The sequence below is a fragment of the Strongylocentrotus purpuratus genome, unplaced genomic scaffold, assembly GCF_000002235.5.
Source record: "Strongylocentrotus purpuratus isolate Spur 01 unplaced genomic scaffold, Spur_5.0 spur5_scaffold_9, whole genome shotgun sequence".
Classification (NCBI taxonomy): Eukaryota; Metazoa; Echinodermata; class Echinoidea; order Camarodonta; family Strongylocentrotidae; genus Strongylocentrotus; species Strongylocentrotus purpuratus.
Window position 1 is genome coordinate 30,568,131 of NW_022145615.1, and position 23,780 is coordinate 30,591,910.

The following is a 23,780-nucleotide window of genomic DNA, read 5'->3' on the forward strand; positions in this document are numbered from 1 at the left end:
AAACAGACACCCCTGAGTGGCGGTCATAGAATGATTTATTCATCAGACTCGAGTATCAGAGTCATTTGGAGTAAACCTGACAACAATAATCAGTAGTGATAAAAATACACAGTGTTTTATGCAACAATATATTCTGTAAAATGCTGGTTGTGTGAGTTAGAAAAAAATGGAGATTCCTTACGAGTTCCACCCTAACACCGCAATAATACATGAGAATACACAACCACTGTACATGTTTGCTAAAATAGACAGCATTATCATATATATATTCAATATATTTTTCGTCAGTCGCACCAAAGAACAAGTTCATTGCATAATGCATGGTAAGGCCTAAATGTTACACATTCAGTAGTATATATACAAGCTGGAAAACAAACAATTAGAGTACTATTATATTAGATTAGTATTTTATTATCATGATAAAAAGTTTGAATATATACAAACAAGCACATAACCATGATACCTCCAAATGCAAGGGGGTTTAAAAAAATGTAAATTCTGTCAAATGCTCATAACTACATATGTCGTAAACATTCAGGATGTGGTGAATTGATTTATCTAAAAGGCTGATTTTCCTAGCATCTAGATCAACTTTGTATTGCCCTATAGGACTGATCAAATGCAGGCTTAATGTGTAGAAATGATTTCATAAAGTATGCAGATCCTGTTACCAACTGAATATAATGGCCAGCCTCGATAATGTAGCTTTGAAAAAAGTAATATAGCCATCATCACAACCACAAATTGAATTCTTTGCTTATTTAACATTCCCAAGAATGGATTGTTCTTACAATCGACCACTAAATTGGTAGATTGTTTGAGGGAAGGGGAAGGAGATTAAAGCCAAAATTCAGCCTATATGCAAATGGCAAACATCTACCAAACTAAACTCACAACATCAGAAGAAAAAAAAAGATATTCCACTGGGTATTTTATTACTGAGAAAGGAGAAGAAAAGACAAGATATGAAATGTGATCCACATCTGGCGCTCTCAAAAAAAGAATCCTTAAGAGATAAAGCGTTGATTTAGGCTACTAAACATGTAAATAAATGATCGGTAATAGTGGAGTGAGTATCTTCATATGCACACACCATCATGAAGACACACCTCAACTATTCACAAAAGTAGATATTCCCAAACGAAAATGAACAGAGTTCCTGTTGGTACAGACAGTGAGCGATTGTCTGACTTTGATATAATACAGCGATGGGATATATGGAGTCATGGGGAACATAAGCAAATCATTTAAAAACATTGATAATACTCGTAGCTAATATTATAATTAAATTTGATAACAAATCAACACCTTTTCACCATATAGTGCCATTCACTCATCAAATAGACGAGGTTTCACTCATTGTTTTTCATCAGGAATGATCGCAAACATTGGAAGCAGCATCCGAGTAGTACAGGGTATATAAGTTCTGTATATGGTTGTCGTTACTAAAGGGTAAACACAAACAAGTCATATACTGCATATTAAAAGTTACTTCACTTTAATATCAATGCACTCATAGACATGTGACTCCTAGTAAGCACAATGTACCAACTTTACTGACTTTGTAAACAAATATTTTTTAAAAATCGTGAATTTGAGAGGAATTATATAAAAAATGTATCATTAATAAAGCACAGTACAAATTACGTACTTAAAACAAAAAATAACATGTCAAAGCAGGAAACTGACATTTATTGACTTCAATCTGAATTAAAATATCACAACTGGACAACAGTACAGGCTGAAGTTTAGTCTCTTATCGTAAAGGCATGAATATGTGTTACCATTACAATTATTATTATTTCACCATGTAGCCTGAAGATCACACCGAGAAAATGTAAATGATGTTTTTTTAAATGTTTTAGATGCACTGTATGTAAATAAAAGAAATTTGGTATCAGAAGAATCGGTCCACAATTTCTTTGGCCAGCATTCGTTACATTTGGAAGATGACCTAATAATACTGCTAAATTGATTACGGTACACACTGCTGGGTAGATAAACAAATCTTCAAAGATTTGAAAAGTTTTATACGGATTACAGAAAATTGTGAAGATTAAGATTTGTGAATCAATGGTCACTACAGTTGGGCCTGTAATTAATTTTAAAAAAATGAAAATATGTATAGTTGTATACATTTAGGGAGATGATCTGCAATATAATGCATCATAATTATAATAATAATTAATATTATTGTTATTATAATTACAATAATAAAAATAATGATCATAATAATGATAATTTTACTAACAATTACAACTATTTTTTATAAAGTGTTTACCAGTTGAAATGGACCCGACCAAATCGCTTGCAGTATTTATTACAAAAAGAAAAAAAGCCTGCAATCAACTACAATGCTATTTCAAATCAAATGGGTCATGAAAATAGAAAAAAAACTTGATAATATAATGACCATATACATCTTTGTACATGTAACAAAAATATATATACATTATACATTATTCATATAGCCTTGATCATCAAGCTGCTTACCACGTCACGGAGCTGGAGTGAATATTTTCCCAAAGTTCATGATTTTGGGGCTGGACTAAAGTACAATATAACCAAAACACCTGTAAAAAATGCTTAACAAATCGATGATAAACAAAATCAAATGATGTCAAATGTTTAAACACATGTTCTTTGCGTTGCAGCCATAAAGAACACACTCTTTAAGTATGAATAGGAAAGTGATCCACATATCTTCTGTCGTCGGACATTAACTCTTTGTTTAAGATAAGAATTAATACCATTATGTCTCTCAGCATATCATAGTCATAACTGTACAATGGTTTTTCACTATATGGGAATCTAAATAATCTGATTCTATTAATTACATCTGAACATCCCTTTAGTTAACTTTCATGATACAGAAGTAATTTTACCCGCTCGTCTCCTTATCCCATGCTTAATACTGCATGCTCCACTCATGAAAACCTCAGAGATACGTAGCAAGTGATTTAGAACACTAGTCTTACACAGCTACTTTAATGTGCCACTTCCCTTTAATGGTGAAGACAGCATACTGTATGATAACTGGAAGAGTTACATGTACATTGCAGTGTCCTGCTTCACTGGGAATTACTGTCCAACCCCTGAAGAAATTGGTGCGAGCTTAGTTGATAAACAAATACAGAAAATATCATGAAATGAATAAATGCTGCGACACCAATGGAAGTTAAATATCTTTTTCTATCAATATTTGATATAAATGTATATGTTGCAATGTGTTCCAGTTATTAGCCTGATGTGAGTGAAGGCCAATATCAGAGCGGGAGCCGGGATGTCAATTACATTTCTTCAAGATGTGGCAATTGAAAGAACACCAACAAACCCTGGCATACAGCTGGTCACAATCATGTCATCACTGACTCAAGCTCTCAAGAAAAGCTCCTCCAAAGTCTTACAGAATGTTTTAGAGATATCAGCTGTGACAACATACATGTTCTTCTTCGCGAGGTATACTTCTGGCCGATTGTCCTTTACCAATTCACAGCGTTCACATTTCGATCCAAATATAATTAGAGTTTGAAAAAAATTAGGGATTTTATAACAAAAAGGGGGCAGGAGGGGGGAGGGGCACCTATGTTTTGAATTTCCTGACGACCGGGGTCTTCAGATGGACAGCGCTTCCGGCTGAAATGATGGGAAGTCGGTTGTTACGGTGGTAGTTGATGAGATGACTCACGCTGTCAAACTCCTTGTCCTTCGTTCTTACCTGCAACAACGAGGAGATAGTAAAGTAAAAAGAGATTGATATGACGTTATGCCACGGTAGAGACAATGGATGAGAAATGTTGAAGGGAGAGGGGGAATGGGGAGAGGAAAGGCAAAAGATACAGCTAATAGAGTAACATTTTGAGAATGATGAACTTGACGTCAATCACATGGAAGATAAGGGCACAAGGGCATATCGAGGGTTCAGTGACATAAAGACGTAACTACATGTTTATCAAAATATTTAGAAAAAGGAAACACAAAGACTTAACTCCACCAAACACCCCATTGAAGTCAATGGCTAGTGAAACATAGACTAGACTCTTTAAGGCGAAGTGCTTAGTGACACATAAACCACTTTTTCTCAAAATGGCGAAAATGGAGTTACGTCTTTATGTCACTGACCCCTCAATATATAAACCAAGCTAGATTATTTGAACGAATCCTAACACCTCCTTGACCGGCATCCTACAGGAAATTCTTTATGATCCCTCTTATAAAGTCATAGTCCCTCTCAAAGTAAAGCGGCTACAGAATACACCCCTTACAACAGCGATCACTAGTGACCCTCTGGTATGACTTACTTTTCCTGTGCATCTAGATGTACAAGTAACAGGTGTGTCGAGGTAGTCAATGCTGCATTTGATTTAACATATACTGGTTCTTGGCTGTGATACTCTCATTTGAATACAGATCCTTGAAAAAATGATGAAGTATTAATATAGGCTGAGTAACCCTTGGATTGCAGACGAAAGCTTCTGAATAATATAAGACGTCGACAGCCGAGCTTCTTGGGTCATGTTATACGAAAGAATGGTTTGGAAAACCTTGCACTGACTGGAAGAATCGAGGGGAGGAGGAGTAGGGGTAGAAGGAGGATTCTGTGGATGACTACCCGTAGCTTAAGGAGTGGGATTTCTGAAAGTGGAATTGATCTCGGGGAGAATGAATTACTTCTATGGGACAGAGAGTTGTGGCACTCCATGGTCACCAACGTCTCAGGACATGACACGAAGAGGGAGAACCCTGCCTGAGGTATGACTTACCTTGCCCTGAGGATCCACCAGAAGCAGATGTTTAGGTGTTCCATTCTGCATCCCGCTCAGGACATACTGGTCCTTGGCCGTCGTGCTCTCCCTCACCAGGAAGTCACCATCGTTGCTGAGCAATGGCTCCCCTTCCTTTCTACTCATAGGCCCATGGAACCATTCTTCGTTGTAGAGCGGGTTTGTGGGTGGGGCCATGTCATGAGGATGGAGGCCAGAGGCACCACCACCACCTCCTGCAGAAGGGTTGGAGGGCTGTTTAGCTGCTTCAGGATTGAATGGTTCTATGAGGAAAGAGAAGGAAAGAAAAAGGAGAAGTTTTAGAAATACTATAGGTACATGTCTCTCCACTTCAGTATGGGTACATTTCATTGATGAGAATTCACTTACTGCTATTACAATATATTTCATCTAGACTGATCTTAATAAAATATATGAAATTTACATCTTCCTCTGTCTTGCTGTCTGTCAGTCTCTTTCTCCCTCTCTATCTCTCTCTCTTTTTCCCTTCTTCCCTCCCTCCATCTCTCTGCCTGTCTCTGTATGTCTCTTTGTCTACGTCTCTCTCTCTCTCAACTTATAGTGTACATGAGAGAACTTAACTTGAACCATAGAAAACAATGTCCCTTACAACAATGTGCATATTCTGTGAGTGAGCCAATTTTTTTCTTCTACACTCTGGCACCACTTTATCACCACTTTGTCAAGGTCATTTAAATTTAGGAGGACACCGAATGCACTAGGTAAACACATTTTGAATCATTTTAATAAAACCCAGCACCTCTTTCAATATAATTTCTCACCTTCTAACTTTTGCCCTTCTCTTCTTTCTACTATCACCAGCCATCACAACAAGTGGATGGGTTTAAAGAGCCTTACTTAACTGGACTACTTCTGGCTCAAGCAATTAACCTTTTTGGAGAGGGCTCAATTGAAATCCAATGATTCCTTCTGACAGTTGCCATCCTAAATTGGCATTCTATCTTCACATCTAATTTAGATCTAGATCCTTGAAGTACCGGTACTTCTTTCCTCAAGAACCCCTTCCTCAAGAAGCTCTATTTTCAATAACACGTAGAGCATCAATAAGACTTCATACCACCACCATTATTGAATAGACAGTTAAGACAGTGGTCAATTGACATAATTGATTCAATTTACATGCACATTGTTACAATTGTTATAGATAAGTGCTGCAAATTTCTAATCAAATGCAATTCCTAACCGTTTATAGAATGATTGCCATTTACATGAAGTAGCTATCTGCCACAAATTCTACTATCCAGAAAGGCAATTAATTTTCAAATTAAGCTCACCATTTCTCTTTAGATTGCGACATTTTTGAGAGAAAAATAGGTGATAGCATCTTGGTTATTCAAAGTTTAAAATACACACTTGTACTGTATTGTATTGTACAGAGTAAAATCAAAGCTACACCCAGTCCCATGCAAAAAGAATAAGGATTTACACTTTTATTGACTTTTGCTTTGCAATTTATGTCAATCATTCCCTCATTTCCTTCACTTTCATGTGAGAAATGTCAATTTGGCACATCAAAGAGAGTAATAAGTATCCACTTGAACACCATTTCTTCTTGATATTTAAAGTTTGCAACAAGACTAATTTTTAGGGCTTCAATATTACACCATATCACAGACACTGATAACACGTAGGGCCATACATCTCAGATTTAACATTGCTAAATGATGCCTTTAAGGGGTTATTTTTAATAAGTCAATTAGTGCTTTTCATGATCCCGCCATTATTATTCATATGTATTTGTTAGTGATTTGTAAATTATTTTTAAATTGGAAATAAAATTGAATTGAATTGAATCCTAATCCAATACCTATTGAATCTCTGTCTCTCTCTCTCTCTCTCTCTCTCTCTTCTCTCTTTCACCCCATCCACCCCCCTCTCTCTCTCTCTCTCTCTCTCTCTCTGTCTCTGTCTCTGTCTCTCATCTCTTCATATCTCCTATATTTTCTCGAGTTCAAATCATTCTTATACAGCCCTCAAGGTAGCCATTTAAACTAATCATATCCCAGCTGGAATATCCAGTACAGAACAAAGAGCCATTGAAACCTTTGAGGAATCTGCCCAGGGGAAGCCGCATCACTCATTAGCATTCAAATCAAGTGTTTGCCAGCTTCGAAGGCAGAGGGGACTACAGTTTGGAATACATTTTGAACGATACTACCCGATGAGCGATGCTTTAACCAAATTGATTGCCTTTCCCCGATGCAAGCGAGGAAACAGCCCCAGAAAATTTTCTGAAGAGCTGTGGGCTCTTAGGAGAATTCAGCATACATTTCAATAATTGTGGTCTGAAAGTAATCATTTTATCTCGAGAAATGAAGAAAAAGTTGGCGAAAGCCTTTGATGTAACAGTCCACAAGGGGCAGTGCATCAACACACATTTCAGTGACCATAGGCTGCCTTTCTTCATTCCAATGCAACTTAACTCATCGATTACTGAGTTCTCTCATTCTCATAGGCTTATTACACGAACCATTTAGTTCTTGTAATCAATGGGTTAACTTTAAATACTAACACTAAGTCTTCTGCTGTAAATGCACGTGCAAGGACTCTTGTTATTACATCATTCTATCCGTTACTCTCGACACTGTCTTGAAAATGACAATAACACACTTAATTAAATTCATTTTTCTAAAATCCCTCCTCCTGAATGGTAATGTGTAAAGACTTGGCAGGTATTATATCTTTAAAAAACACAGAAAGACCAAGAAATTACAAATATTGCCAACCTGTATGACATATGTACAGATATCTATACACATATGTACATCCGCTTGGGGAATTTGTAGATGCCAATGATTTCCCATTTGTCCCCCATTTGATATTTAAAATATCTCATCAGGGAAATATCTACTCATCTGTAATTTAAAAGGAATGTCTATACACATATGTACATTCGCTTTGGGAATTTGTAGTTGCCAATGATTTCACATTTGTCTACCATTTGATATTTAAAATATCTGATCAGGGGAATATCTTCTCATCTGTAGTTTAAAGGGAAGGAAAGTCCACCCTGATATTAAATTGGCATTAATAGAAGCAGTAAAAGATGAGAGAAACAGGTCAGTGAGAGTTTTAGAAAAAACCTATTAAAAAATAAGAAAGTTATGAATTTTTGAAGGTTTAATCAATCAAACACAAATGTGTAACTCTGTGACATATCTTGCAAGGTCCCATTCCATTTGCCCTGTACTGAAAAACTTTTAAAATCTGCATTTTCCCTTCAGAAAATTTCGACCATACATTCACCCTAAATATAATTATTGCAAATATGTTTCATACAACCCCTAAATGAAACAAATCTTTCATCAATAACTATGAAAATGAAAGTTAATGAAATTTTCTGTACAGAGCAAATTGGAGAGGACCTCCCAAGATATGTCACAGTGTTGCTAATTTGTGTTTCACTGATGACAACTTCAAAAATTCAAAAATTTCCTATACCGGTACTTAACTGGATATTGCTAAAACTTTCACTAATTTGTTTCTCTCATTTTTCTGCTATAATTAAACCAACTTAATATCAGGGTGGCTTCCCCCTTCAAGTAAGTGTCTATGTTGCTTATAAACCATGTACAGTGCAATATACACTATGAACATGACAGACAATGAGAGCGGACAAAATATACAGTTCCTCAGGTAGACAAAGGGACATCCCTTCACTGCTATTATGTAAAAAGGTGAATATGCATGTGACACCTGTTCTATACATTTTTACATAATAGCACTGACGGGATGTTCCTTTGTCTACCTGAGGAACTGTATATTTTGTCCGCTTTCTTTTTCAGTTATGTTCATAGTGATACTGTATGCTTGAATCGCTTGAGGTGCAGGCTACACCGAGAGCATTGGCCATCTGTAAATCTGTGTGTCATTTATAATTCAAATGATTCTTCTGGTGGCACAAGAGACAACAATATATTAAGGCTATTGGTTGAATTCTTAGATATTACCTAGCTTAGAGGGGAAATCTGTTGCTTTGCTCATGTCCATGCATATTAATGAGACCGGTGTCCCATTCTAGGTCTAGTATATCCGGAGGGGATATTACCTAATTCATAGGCAAAACTCATCCCTCGTGTATTCAAGTGATCTAACAAATGGTCACCTTACAGAGTGATAGAAAGTCATGAACTCTTGGATTGAAGAGAAAGCAGAGTTCTGGAAAAGGTGAAATATCTTTACTATTAAGCTTTTTCCTTCTTTTTTTAATTAGTTAAGTGCAGTTCAGGGACCTTTTTCACAAAGCCTTTTTCAACGACAAATGACAAAAATCAGTGACAAATCTGCTGATAACCAATCAGAAGCAAGGATTTCAGTAGCTTATAACAAAAACTTCATTTGTCACTGATGACGAGTTTTGTGAAACACCCCCCTGTTTAGTTTGTTTTATTATCATCTCGCAGCCTCAGCTGAATAACATGACAATTTACAGAATCATACATGTAGTAGCAGTATCAAATAAAAAGGATTGCTTTTGAAATGCTCTCCTATTCCAAATACAGCTAATAATAATGAAAACCTTCAAAAACGTTTTCATCTGTGCATGTAACTCCATATTCCTGTATTTGCGTGCAGTGCTTTAATCACTGTGTGTGATTTTCAGCAAGATTGAATTCATCTATCAATACTTTGATGAATCCAAAACCTCACTCTACACAAATACTCACAGGTACTAAATATTCAACAATTCCTAATAATATCTAGAAAGTTCCCTGCACAATACAATAACATGACCAGTACCCAACTTAATATCCAATGAAAAAAACACACGGGGGCTCAGGGCGAAGTACCCCCAAAATGCCCAAAAGAGCCCCGGAAATCAGAAAAGAGCCCCCTTAAATTTGCATAGAGTTCAATGCAAAACAAATTTTAGAATGTTATTTTCATGCAGGCAAAGTTGAAAAGTACCCCCCGAAAAATAAATACTAAATTTTTCCCTGTTAATATCTTTAAGGCAGATGTGCAAATATTAAGATGAATTACATACATGTACATGTATATACAAGGCACTATTTGAGATTTGGCCCTCAATTTCTTATCGGAACAGCAATTCTTAATACACTGATTGCATTTTGAATAAAGGGACTTAGGTTTGCAACTTACCTATATCAAATGTATTGATTACATGTTGATTACCAATTAATCAATTAAAGGTTTGCTTTATATTATCAAACATTTCAGCCTTCAAGCAATCAGCACTTTTTCTTAGTATTATGCTCCATTTTTTTAATCAAAACGACAACCATGAACGACCTCCTTTTCTTGTATTTCTACTTTCTACTTTAAATTCTTTCAAAAATTCTGTTTACCCTTTTTTTCCACTCCTTTTTAACGATGCAAGTTGATATAAGGGTTTGATTGCTGTTTTTACATGTTCTTTACAATGAGTAACTTAGATTAACACGTCCTCACAAACCTTTTAGGAACTGTTATGCAGCTCGCAACAATGATGTTTGAATACCATGAATAAATGAGAAAGAGACTTTTCACCACTTACCCATATCAAATGGATCGATTGAATGTTGATCTCCGTTGCTTGTCGCCCTCTGTAGTTGCTGACCCACCTCCAAGTTGAGAGGGTGGTTCGGCAATGATGCGTTGTAGGCAGCCTCGGTCATCTTACGGTCACTAAACTTTGGACTCTGAGGATTGTCGTAATTGGCCGAGACCGGTCTTTGGTCATCGTACATCATGGATCCAACTGTCATTTATGCAAAGGAAGAGAATAGTAACATTACTCATATACCTATTTCAACAGGGTATTTTTTTTCTATCTAAACAAAGGACATAATGTTTGAAATCTGAAAGTATAATCGTTTTAATACGAGGCATTGACAAAGACGTAGAATAAAGAAGGCAAATATTTCAATGTTGAGTTATTTTTGTTGGATCACAAAGAATCAATCACATTGCATTGAGATTTTCTCTTTTCAAGTCTCACCTTGTAAAACGCTATGATATCGTGCAATGCAAATAGCTACACAAAGGTAAAATTATCAGTTTCATCATTGTTAAAATTAAACATGCAAATAAACTTTAGTTGTTCAGTGTCTGTTCTACTATAACTTTACCAGCTGATTAAGAAATACAAAGAAAAAATAACAACCTTACTTCTTTTTCCTGGACATAAAAAATTCTACCCCTCCCCCCTCCCCCCCCCCCCCTCCTCCAAAAAAGAAATAATTGGGTATTACATGTATGACAATATCCCCCGCAACAAAATGTCATAAAGTTCATTAAAGTTATTTTGGTCTATGAGAGAGCTTTGGGGAGCTTAGCGTCAATGAGCATGTCATTTTATGAGACGATTCATCCATATATATGTGTGCCTATGGGTTCTAAGCCAACTTAAAACTTAAAGAATAAAATAAAAATTAATTGACTGCTCAAAGTATAAATAAATAAAGTTAGACTGCTTATGAGCCACTCAAGTTGCATTCAAAATACATTATTAAAGCAATGTATGCTCTTTCAAGTCATGGAAAGTCATGCGACATAATGAATTATGCAGCAGATTTCGATCAATACCAAATGACATTATAGGGGTATCGGCCTAATGGGTGCTTATAAAGACTTGAAAAGTATTAATATAATGGACCATGGCTGAGCCCCCCCCCCCCCCCCCCCCCGTAACATTGTAACCTTGGGGGATTTTCATCAATAAATCATGCTTTAATGACCATAATAACAATGAAATTGAACTTGAGACAGTTCAGGTCTAAACCCATTGGAAGGTATGCATGTTAGATGAAAATGATACTGGGCCTAGTCAGTTACACAATTTCAAAAACATTGTAACAAAATAATTGAGGAGTTATTGCAGTTCTTCTTGGTCTTGCATCACCAAACATCCTATATGAACAACATATGTAGTTCCATTAACTACAGATCTAGCTTGTCCAACAAGATGCACATTTAAAGAACTAAAGAAACATGCAGCAGCAGCAACAACAACAAATACATGAGCAAAACAAACAAAAGAACAAAAAATTAACTCAAATAATAAACAAAATAGCCCATTTACGGTGATGAGTAAATAATAATATACATATTTGTGATATGAATGATAAGTGCATTATTATGTACAAAAATAAGGGAACATTTGCATTTTTTACCACATCCACAAATTTAAATCATATTCATTACCCTTATGTTTACAGTTGAGAAATAAATGCAGGAAGAAACAGGAAGAAAAAAAAGGATTTCTCCCTTACATCTTTTTTTCATGATTGTGATTGTGAAAACTAACTCAACTCATCTCCCTTTTCTTTTTTTCACTCATCCATCAGCTTTTTATTTTTTGTTTTCATTTTTCAATGTACCAAGGTTGTTTTAGGTGTTCAAACACCTCCCCCCCCCCCCTTGGCAAAAGGGGGTGTTTTTAGCTGTATTGTATCTATCCCCCCCCCCCCCCCCCCCCCCCCGGGGCTCCTCCCTGGATCTGCCACTGCGTGTGAGGGGAATATTTATAGTATGAGACGTAGACAGGCATTTAGGTTAAAATAGTTAGTAGCATGAAAGACAGTTAAACTTTTCTGGTATCACCATTTTTTTTTTAAAGGTGAAATTAATGTTACCATCTTTTTAAAAAACCCGGGCTCCGCACTGGATCCGCCACTGCTGCCCCTGATTCTATGTACTGTGTACATGAAGGTAATAGCATATGGTGATTAATGTCACTTGAAGCCACTTGAGCTCCAGCTTCAAACTCTCCCTCACTCTTCTAATGGATGCCATCTATAATTCATGAACCAACATCAAACTGAATGGAGGAGAAGAGTTAAAGTAACCTTTCAAAAACATCAGGGAATGTCATTGGTCTTTTCGAAGAGGGTCTTGCTGCTTTTACAAAGCTAGAAAATTAAATGATGTATCATTGTCTCCATACTACATTAATTGCCTATCATTAAATGTACATACACGTAGGTACTGCCCAGATCTTAGAAATTACTTAGCACTGTTTGACCATGCTAAAAAGCTGCCCAGATCTAAGAACTAGCTTGAAACGATCGCTCGGGTAATCACGTTATCAAGTTTTGAATTCTGTATAGAACTCGCCATCTGATCTACGAAGCATTTGGTTACGTTCAACAAGTTAGGGGGGTTACACCAAGGGCAGCACCTGAAATATGCATACATTGACTGAGAGTTTACCAAAGGTTGTGGTAACAGATTCTAAAGTTGACTTGGTCTTCAAAAAGTATCTTGCATGGGCTTCTTTCGGTTAGAAACATTAAGATGCGATGGATAATACCATTCCAAGTCCTCATCCGCCTATAGATACCAGTATCCAACATATTGCCTTCAACTCATCACAATCATGTTTGTTTCCCTAGTAAGGGTTCCTTAAGCACTATATACTAGGTTCCTAATTACGCAAAGTTATCTGGACCAGCGTTTTTCAACCTATTGTTAGTCACGGCACCATTTAAAAAAAAACAAATTTCACATCACCCAAATTTCCCAAATTTAGAGATTCATTTTGCATCAGTCCGACACTTGTTTCTAATATTTGGTTTTCCTGGAATCGGCTTTATTTCAAAATAGTTATGAATTTTAGTATATTATATGCGGCATCCCTCGAGGCGTCTTGCGGCACCCCGGTTGAAAATTCGCTAATCTTGACTATAAAAAGAACCCCTAATCAAATCAGGCTTAGTTTATTTCCAAAGCTACTTCAAGTCCAACTACGTCTCATCCATTGCCTGAAGCAGTATGCTGTATTGTGCGGCCGACGTAAACCCTCACACTCGATAAAAGCCAATGTATAACATTAAAATGTATTTTTAGTTTCATTCAAAGAGACAAACACTCTTTCCTATCATTCCAGGAACAAGAACAAAACTAGAATTCTAGAACAGGTTTGAACCTAATTTTAAAGTTCTAATTTATAATGATAAAAACACTTTTATACAGCAAGGACAAAAATGCGGGCTTAGAAAAAAAGGAAAGAAAGCCAATGATGACTCCTGACATTAAAATATAATATCCATGCTTTTTGACATTACAACATGTGATAGCTCAGACTTGTAGCATCCTGTAAAGATATGAGTAATTCAACTATTCCCCCAAATTCATTTTATTTCAAGAGAATTAGGAGTTGTAACCTCAATTTTTAATCTTAGATATTAGACTAAACTTGCTTCTTCAATATGGAAAAGTAATATAATAAAACATCAAGTATTTCAGTTGTTCTCACCACAGATTTTTTCGTCAGCATTCAATTTGTTAATTCTATTGATCTTTCTAAACCGATGTTTTTGACAGTTCTGCCTGTTTAGAGGTTGAAAACAATTCCCTCTTTCCCTACCATCTTGGGAGTGATTAATCAACTGGTTTAGTGATGGATGAATAAAAGGAAAATGGTTAAGTGTAAAGTAGACCAATCCTCCTTTAAGGCGTTAAAAATCAGCTCCAGGGATGCATGTAAATTAATTCCAAGTGAAAAATCCATCATTTTGCCCTCTTTGTATTCTCTTTGTTGATTTGGAGACCCTTTTCCTAGATCTTCTCGGGAGCAGCAGCACAGGGACACCTACTCAATTATGATCCTACTCAAACACTAAAAGGCACAAGAAGAATTACACTCCTTCAAATTTCTTCTGGGAAGAAAGTGAAAGCGAATATAAAGTACTTTAGTGCTTCTTTCTAAATAATGTTTCACATCACATGCCCCCCCCCCCCCCCTCACTTCCAAGAAAAAGTTGGATACATTCCTTCACATTTCTTTTGGGGAAAAAGTGGAAGCGCTTAAATAATGCTTCACATGCCCCCCCCCCCCCCCCCCCCCACCTCTTTGTTGATTTGGAGACCCTTTTCCTAGATCTTTTCAGGAGTAGCAGCACAGGGACACCTACTTAATTATGATCCTATTCAAACACTAAAAGCACAAGAAGAATTACATTCCTTCACATTTCTTCTGGGGAAAAAGTGGAAGCAGAAATAAAGAAGTTTAGCGCTTCTTTCGATAATACTTCACATACTGTACCCCCCACCTCCAAGAAAAAGTTAGTGCATGTATCTCTGAGAGGTATGCACTTGAGATTCAACATTCAAGTTGCTTAATGATGCTGGAATTATGAGGTATCATAAGGATTCGAAAACAATTCTTGAAACTGGAAATTAATGCCTTTGCCTCTCTTATCTTGTCCTTATGTTTTCATTACTTGTTATTCTCTTCTCTCTCTTTGACTGATTGCACAGTATTCCCTGTTCACTCTAAACTGACCTAAAAATCTTCAACATTCATTTTTGAAAATCATTATTGCTTCAAAATCACTCTCTCACACAAGCATTGTCTACTTTTCACTTCAAACCACAATGGATGTACTTGGAAAATTGCACCGCAGAGGGAGTTTGACAAAGTTAAGGCAATTATCTTCATCATTTGTCACCTGAAGATAATGTGGTAACAGAACTTGGTTTTGAAGCATAAAACTTCTTTACATCATCACTTGTTGCACCATTTTATGCCAACACATGGACTTAATATTGTCTACTTCTCTGTCTACTTTTCACTTCAAACCACAATGGATGTACTTGGAAAATTGCATCGCAGAGGGAGTTTGACAAAGTTAAGGCATTTTTCTTCATCCTTTGTTACCTCAAGATAATGTGTGTGGTATTTAACAGAACTTGGATTTGAAGCACAAAACTTCTTTACATCATCATTTGTTGCACCATTTTATGCCAACACATGGACTTAATATTGGATATACGTATATAGTTTTAGAAAATATTGTTATTCTCACCACCTTTTCTCAGAAAAGAATTCTATATCACGTTCATTTTTGACAGTTTCACTACAATCATAATCAAAATTTACTTTGGAATCTTACCTTTTAAAGAAACCACATGTTTAGCCTTGAATTTTAGGAATTATTTGTCACTAGTAATGTATACTGGGTGTTATAACAAATTCTCTGAACTGTGAAAATCTCACCCTCTCTTTTTCTACTATCATAAATGACATAAAAATGTATATTCATAATCTAACACCTCCGACGTGAGTAACCAATAGGGACATGCTTTCCCCATACCAGTGCTCTGTTGAGACAATGATGTTTAAACATTTACACCATCGTTCACAGGGTGTGTTTTCATTAGACTAATCCTTAATGTTCCCTGCTATATTACTGTTTACACTAGCCAAAGTTAACCTCCAATAATGGTTGTAGCTACATGCACCTGTGACATATGCACCTGTGACATTTACACCATCATTCACAGGGTGTGTTTTCATTAGACTAATCCTTAATATTTCCTGCTATATTACTGTTTACACTAGCCAAAGATAACCTCCAAGGATGGTTGTAGCTACATGCACCTGTGACATCTGCTCCACAGTAATTGCTCCACACTATCATACTCTCTAACTTCAACCATGGATGCAAAACTATACCTAACTCTTATTCTAACCCTAATCTTAATTTAAACCAGATTGCAATACTAACCATTGCCCTATATCTTTGATGAAATAAAGCCTGGAACCCATGTTGCCTAAACAAATATCAGATCGCCAGATAAAACCCTTCCAGACGCTGCTTTGCTGAAAGGTCATTAACAGTCGTATAATGACCTAGACGTAATGAGATTGGATATCCCAACAAATGTGCTATCTTTAATTACAGATAGTGGCTTAGAGTTCACAACTTCACTTCCTTGAAATGGAGAGTGAAATTGCTTACTTAATATTCATGGCCAATGTCCAAATCTCCTGCAATTTTTTGTTCAAACATTTTCACAACTACCTCAAATCATTTTCAGTCTGAAGTATTAATGCACAAAAGTAATTAAAATGTATTCAGGAAAATCTATGCAAAAAATGAATTAAAACCTCAAATTATCACACTACGACTACACACATATGAAAGGACCACCCACACTTACACATTTTTTTAAAACTGAAGATTTCTCCATTAAAAAATGCTTTGAGAAGATATTTTATCATTTTGCTTTTGCCATAATAGTCTCGCCCTTTTCACTTGATTCCTTGAATTTTTGAGTCACATTTTGTCTGGCAATCAAAAATCAAAAATGAAGATCAGAATAGAAAAAGATAACTTTGCTTGATAAGCCAACTGTGAACAGCCATTCTGATCAACAGACTGTTAAGTGACACCAATAATATGGTAATCAGAGCTGTCTAGTGTCTATACTGAAAGTCCAAACTTGGTTGAACCAAAATATTTTTTATTTTAACCCCAGTAAGTGGTAACACCTCCACAGTCAGACAGGTGTTGATTGTATTGAGAGCCCTGCCAGAAAAATGATGTTTGTAGCATGCTACTGATGAAGCTACAGAGGCAATCTGGATACATGAGCCATTCTAAGAAAAATGGATATTATTTCTGTTTAAAAATGTTTAATGATACGGTACTGATTATTCAGTTTCATCTAAAAAAAAAGATGATGGATGTAGCAAACTATAACCTAAAGCAACAATGCATTAAATAACAATAAAGCTATGGTGTTGATAAGATTTACATATAAATTGCTAACAGTTTACGGTTACTTACACTGAATTGAGTTACTGATTGATTGAAAAATGAGGTTTTCACATGTTAAATGTCTGGAAACTTAATAATTTTATTGGATATGTGACATTTTTGTAAAGTTGTTTTATATTCAAGGAAAAAAAACCTGGAATTTACAAATAAGAGTAAAAAGTTGAATATCTATCGATTTTCAATTGGGTCCAGGTGAGACTACCTATAAAGTGAAAACATTCACAGAGCAAATTTGATTTGAATTATATTCATTTGTATCATGCAAGCATTCATTTGTCAGTCTTTTCTACAGAGTTCTGTTACTTATTTCATTACAAACTATCAGATGCTTTGTTGTTGGAAAAAAAAGAAGATTTTATTGTACACTCTTAGCCTTTCAGTTAAATTTAAATGTAGGTACATTTTATAGATAATACCCCCCCCCCCAAACTCCCCCTGCGTGAAATGTATGAATTGTAACTACCTGTAGAACATATACATGTAGGACATGTAACTCAGTCCTTGTGAAACTAACCCCAAGGGTGACAAAAAAACACTACTTCCCAGAAATAGAGGCCTTGTAGCAAAAATTATATGCAGGCAGTTTATACATTGTATGCTATGGAACAGAATGTGTGGAGAACTAGAGAGGGCAGCATTTCTTTTTCTAGCATCATCAACAACGAGTTAGTATCCTCCAGAGTCCTCAGCTATGTATGTGTATTAAGACGTAAAAACTATTACGCACTTTCACTAAAATTAGAGATTTACATGTTGATATTAAACGTGCGGTGTGATCATGGCATGATGCAAGAATACTTCAAGATAGTTTCATGCCATGCTTCAGATTAAAATCAAATCAAACGAATAGGAAAACTCAAGATAAAAGTAAATCATAATGCTGAAAAGTGCAGTTTTTATGTGTATAGTACATTCTCTTTAGAACTGATAGTTTTTAAATTTTAAATGGAAACTCAAAATCACATATTCTAAAAAGAACTCGTAGCACATTTGATAATGAGGTAGAAGAAACACGAACAAACTCAAAAGAATGTCATTGTATGTTTTGTATTATTATTAATACTTCTTTATCAATTGAAATTTTTACCGATGGTCAAAAATAGTTTCCTGTTCCTCTTGCTGGTTTATGTTTGAAACCGATAATGGCAATGAGTAAAGATGCAAGTGCTATTAAAATTTCATTCAAATATTGAAAATATCCTTAAATATTTGATTAATACAAAACATACAACATGAATAATATTCAGAGCATGATCAAGTACATCAGAATAGTTGCCTGCTATCCTAAAATGAAAGAAATAAAATATAAAAAGATCAAATATGATGAAGAAATAATAAATAGTTAATAATGAAGAATCTGCAAATGAAGATGAAAATATGAAAAGGAATTGTGAAAGCTAAAAGAGACGCGTGCATACGTGCATCATCAACCTCCTCCTCTTCTTCCTCCTCCCCATCATTCCGGTTGCCATGCTCATCATCGTCATCATCATCATCATGATCGTCATGGAAACAAGCAACATTGGCATATTCCCCTTCTTGGTCACCACCTTTATGGAGCATCACCGACTTGCTCTGCTTCCAGACGTTAAGCATCCTCAGGTTGTCATAACCGGAATCAACCAGTTTCTTCCAGTCAGGGTTGGCTATAATGTTCTGGTACTGGTTCCTCTCAGCCGGTGTAAGCTGCTTGACCTTGGCCTCTACGTCCTCCTTGGTGGGCGGGTTGTCGTAGAGGGACGGGGTTCTTCGCTTGGCCTTGCGAGATGGTTTCTTGATGTTGTTGTTGTGGGTGGGACTATGTTGGGGACTTAGATGGGATGAGGAGGAACTAGTATGTCTTGCTAATGGAGAGAGTGGTGGTGGTGGTGGGAGTGAGCAAAGGAGAGAAGGACAAGACGACATAGAAGAATAAGACATACAGCGACAGACATTGAAATATTCACAAGACGAACGAACAATGAGCTGATGTTCCCTCTTGAACATAAACATAATAAACCCTCATTGTTATCACCACAGAGTACATGCATAGGTAATCAAAAGCTAGTTTACGAATGCCACAAAATACAAGAGGGGGGGGGGTGGGATTGATTTGGAATGCTCAAGGGTTCAACTCAGACGTTTTGATCAGTGAAGCCACCAGAAAAATACAATAACACAATTATGATGGGGCTTTACATGTATACTGGCAATACAATAAATAAAGTTATTGACAAAACTTGGTATAAAAGTACAGAAGGCAAACTATAATTCAACTTGATGGAAGAGTACATCTTTCTAACACAAATAAGTTTCTCACAATAATATACAGCCTGGCTTTAAGGGGGTTACAAGACTATCATTACCCAAGCTTATTGATGTTTCTGTGATTGATAGGGCTCAAGGGTACTATTAACCTAATTGCTTGGGTAAGCCAAATTGTGTCAATGAATTGTCAAGATTAATAGCTATGGTATCCATCTTGTTAGGTACACAAACAATTCTAAATCTGGTGTTATTTCTCTTTGCAATTGGTGGTGATGAATTGCTACAGTTGCCATGTAAGATAAATATAACATTGCATCAAATGAATCTCAAGGGCCTAGATCCTGATCGGTTAGACGACTAAATTTTGCACCCTACGGATGCTCTTGGTCACAATAAATTATGAGCCACATATCTAAACAAGAAAATCGTAAACTTACTTAATTCTTATGGTTATTTTGATATTTGTGACTGGTCATGAGTATTCTCAATTGATACGGAAAAACAACTTTATCAGGATTGTTTAAAGTGTGTTGACAGGGGAGAACTCGGTTATTTTCATTATTTCTTCAGCACGAACATTCATAATTACAAACCCAAAACAATTTTAAAGGTAATGACTGGTGGATTGGTTGTTGGACACTGAAATCGAGGAATTGATGCTGGTTCAACTACCCTTCAAGGACAATTATCACCATATATTTTGTTCATAGAAGTAGTTGTCCAGGGGAGGATGGTGTGGTTTGGTTTGGTTTAGGAGGGGGGGGGGGGGATAGAGTTATAAGAATTAAAAAAGAATCTAAAATATAGAAATTACAAATCTTCAAATAGATTTGAAATAAGGGAAGGATACAAGAAAATGTATCACACACTGATAACTTTGGATAACAAAGGACAAATGGAGACTCACAAATAAAACAATGATCTGTTTAATACAGGTGTACATCTATATATAAGACATAAAAGGAATAAACAAAGTTGGAAAACCAAACTACCGCTGCTTACATGATCTTTGGAGAGGGTTATCCAACGCAGTGGGTCCATTGTTCCTAGAGGGTGAGGCTGTGGCCCCGTAGATGGGGGGCTCGCTATCTATATCAATTAACCTCCCCGTCATGGGTTGATGGCCTGGCGTGGCGCCCTGCGGACCTCTGGGGTTACTTGATGCCTGGCTGCTGTTTGAAGGATGGTTGCTGTCAAAGTACGGTGGAGGATTGGCCGTGTAGCCGGGAGGGGGACCGACGGGGGAGGAACCACCAGATCCCTGCTGCCCAAGAAGTTCTGTGTAAGGCTGATGTCGCTGTATTGAGAAAAGTATTTCAGAGAAAAAGTAAATATTCAATTCAATTAATATTAATTTCATTTCCAACAGAAAGATAAACAAAGGTATTGCATATATTATCACAAAAGGTATAACAGAAAATTCAATTTTTCTTGGTAACTATACAAATACACTTTACACATAATATAATTATTACAAGAATGCTTAATTTCTGAGGAAATGGGGGGATTCACTTAAAAGCAATGCTTGTGGATCCCCCAATATGAAAGAATTAGATCATAATACCATTTATCTACAAATGCAAAGTATTACATGACTTTACAGACTACAAAAACAAAAGTTAGTAGGAAGAGGGAGATAAGAAATTCCAAAACCGAATACTTATGACAAGAACATCTAAGACTATCTAATGAAAGTAAATGAAATATAAATTGGATATTCTTAATTTAGGTGGCATAACAAAATAAAATGACACAGTACAGTGTGTGCAATTCTATTCTGTTAGACACTATGATAGTGAAATTCAACCAATAGATGGCGCTGTTCAGATTGAGGAAAGAGGCAATTATTGAGTTCTATCCACACAATCCAGCTGCAAATTTTAATGAATATAAATGAATTCTTATCCATAGAACTCAGTAGTTGATTGTTGTCTTTTAAAGGGCGCTTAAGAACCTGCTTATTTTCAAACCCAAGACCAGCTATTTAAAAAAGACCACTTATCCCACTGCAGTGATATAAAGGGTGGCAGAGGGACCCGTCTCTCTGAAAGATTCACCCTGAGTTTACATCAATAACTGATTGTAATGATACTACCTGATGCGTTAGTAGGCTTATACCAACCTGAGGGGGGTGGAGGAATCTCTCTGTGAAAGATTCACCCTAAGGTTACTGATGTCACACATGTACTTTAATAACTGATTGTAATGATACTAACTGTTGGACTAGTAGGCATATACTGGCCCTAGGGTGGGGGAGGGACCCTTCTTTCTAAAAGAATGACCCGAGTCTACTGATGTCATACATTAATAACTGGTTGTAATGATACTAACTGTTGGACTGGTAGGCATATACTGGCCGGAGGGTGGTGGCGGGACCCCTCTATCTGGCAGGTTCACATTGAGTTTACTGATGTCATTGTAGTAATCTGGATCATCTCCCCAAGCTGACTCCCCCTCATGAAATAAGGGCTCCTCCATTCTACAAGAGAAAGAAATAATCCAAATTTACCCATTGACTCCTGGACCGGTAGGCTTTCTGTATCAAGCCAATGGGAATTAAACAATTTAGTAGTCATAGGGTTAAATCAATTCAAATCATCTGTTCATACAGTCAAAATGTACATACTTGCCCGTACACTTTAATTGTAGTTAAATACATGTACATGTCTAGTTTTGTTAAATATTGGATATGACCAGATTCATGAATAAGGTTAATTAAATGATACTCTATACACATTTGGTAGTGTTTGGGTATTGCGAATTAAGAGTTTATGACAAATGAAAATGAATATGGAGTAAAAGTAGTACAGCAGTAAAAATCAAACTGAGAAGCAATCTTTAGAAGAGGAAAGATGCTGCTGCTGCTGATTTTTTTCATACCTCACAATTCTTGAATAGTTAAACATGAACCTCTTCCATTCGGGAGGGGGAGGGGGGGGGAGGGGGAGGGGGAGGGGGGGAGGGGGAGGGGGGAGGGGGAGGGGGAGGGGGAGGGGAGGGGGAGGGGGAGGGGGAAGGGGGCAGCATTGAAACTTTACCTGTCAGGTGTACTGAAGACCTGGGGTGGATTGCGGAGGTAATCCTTGAACCTGATCTCAAACGCTTGACCCACCGTCGTAATGACATCTTGAGCTAAACCTGCTAGACACTCCAGTACGTGACATGCTGAAAGAAACAAAGAGATAGAAGAGAGAAAAAACATTATGAATGATCTGTAACAATATAAGAAGCATCTCTATCCAACAACAATAACAACAACAAAATAGTTTCCTTGAATGACCTTGGATGAATATTTTCCATACTGCAAATGATATTAAAAAGCTGCTGTGAGATGTGTGCAGTGTGATTTAAAATGAGTGTATCAATGCCTTTCTATATCAATAGTCAATACTTAATTATTTTTTTTAAAGCAAAATGTTTTGTTAAACTGAATGATACTCGACTGAAGTTTCAAAGCATATTAATCTGAATAAAAAATGGTGGGCATCCTCAATCAAAAACATTTGAAGCTTAAAACTTTAGATGTTTGTTGAAGTGGGATGTAAAAAGAGGATCAATGTAAATGTACAAGTGTATTTACATTGCTTTACATGTAGCTTCTTTGTCCATGTTCGCTTTTAATCTCCAATTTACACGAACATGCATGACAATAAACATGGCATCATCTGTTGAGAGTCAGAAGGGCATTGATCCCTGAACCTTCATACAGGGTTAACAGCCTTCTGGCTCTCAACAAACAGTATCATCTTCCAATGTGGTCCTCCCATGTGACACATGTCTACCATAGGCCAAGGGCTTACAGGTACATTAAATCTATGCGTGAGGTCATGAGGAGGATGATAGAATCCTTTATGGATGATCTATTAATAGAGAAATGATTCATTATGTTCCAGACAGACACTCATCTAATGAGTACATCATGTCCACCAATGCCCTCCAGCTGTCAAGAGTCCCCCAAAGCAGAACGTCATCACGATAAGTTCACATGACAGGCCATATAATCACGTAAGTTCGCATGACAGCTAGACCATATTTTTTAATGTCAGCTCATGGTTATCTTGTAATCTGATCAGGACCAGTGTGGAACACTCTTGGTTTCAAAAGCGTACCGGTACTTAAAGTTTCCAACCAGAAGCAATCTCACGGGAAGCATGATAGCTACGAGCAGCCGAGGTCCTCACGTAAAGTAACATGCTGTGCAGACACAGTTAACATCAGC

At 36.6% G+C, this 23,780-nt stretch overlaps 1 protein-coding gene across 3 annotated transcripts in view; it reads right to left on the minus strand.

Moving 5' to 3' along the window:
• Nucleotides 1-3,066: 3,066 nt before the first annotated feature.
• The window catches only part of LOC100892028 (SHC-transforming protein 1), a 54,926-nt gene continuing 34,212 nt past the window's right edge, over nucleotides 3,067-23,780 (minus strand). Inside the window, exons 8-14 of one of the 3 annotated variants that reach the window (XM_030976313.1) lie at nucleotides 22,600-22,726; nucleotides 21,893-22,040; nucleotides 20,564-20,858; nucleotides 18,733-19,158; nucleotides 10,303-10,506; nucleotides 4,764-5,047; nucleotides 3,067-3,718 (exon numbers count right to left, since the gene is read on the minus strand). In XM_030976313.1, coding sequence (XP_030832173.1) covers nucleotides 3,584-3,718; nucleotides 4,764-5,047; nucleotides 10,303-10,506; nucleotides 18,733-19,158; nucleotides 20,564-20,858; nucleotides 21,893-22,040; nucleotides 22,600-22,726 — 1,619 coding nt within the window. In that variant the 3' untranslated portion in view covers nucleotides 3,067-3,583. The remainder of the gene's footprint in view (nucleotides 3,719-4,763; nucleotides 5,048-10,302; nucleotides 10,507-18,732; nucleotides 19,159-20,563; nucleotides 20,859-21,892; nucleotides 22,041-22,599; nucleotides 22,727-23,780) is intronic. The other 2 variants (XM_030976314.1, XM_030976315.1) reach the window with 2 other exon arrangements.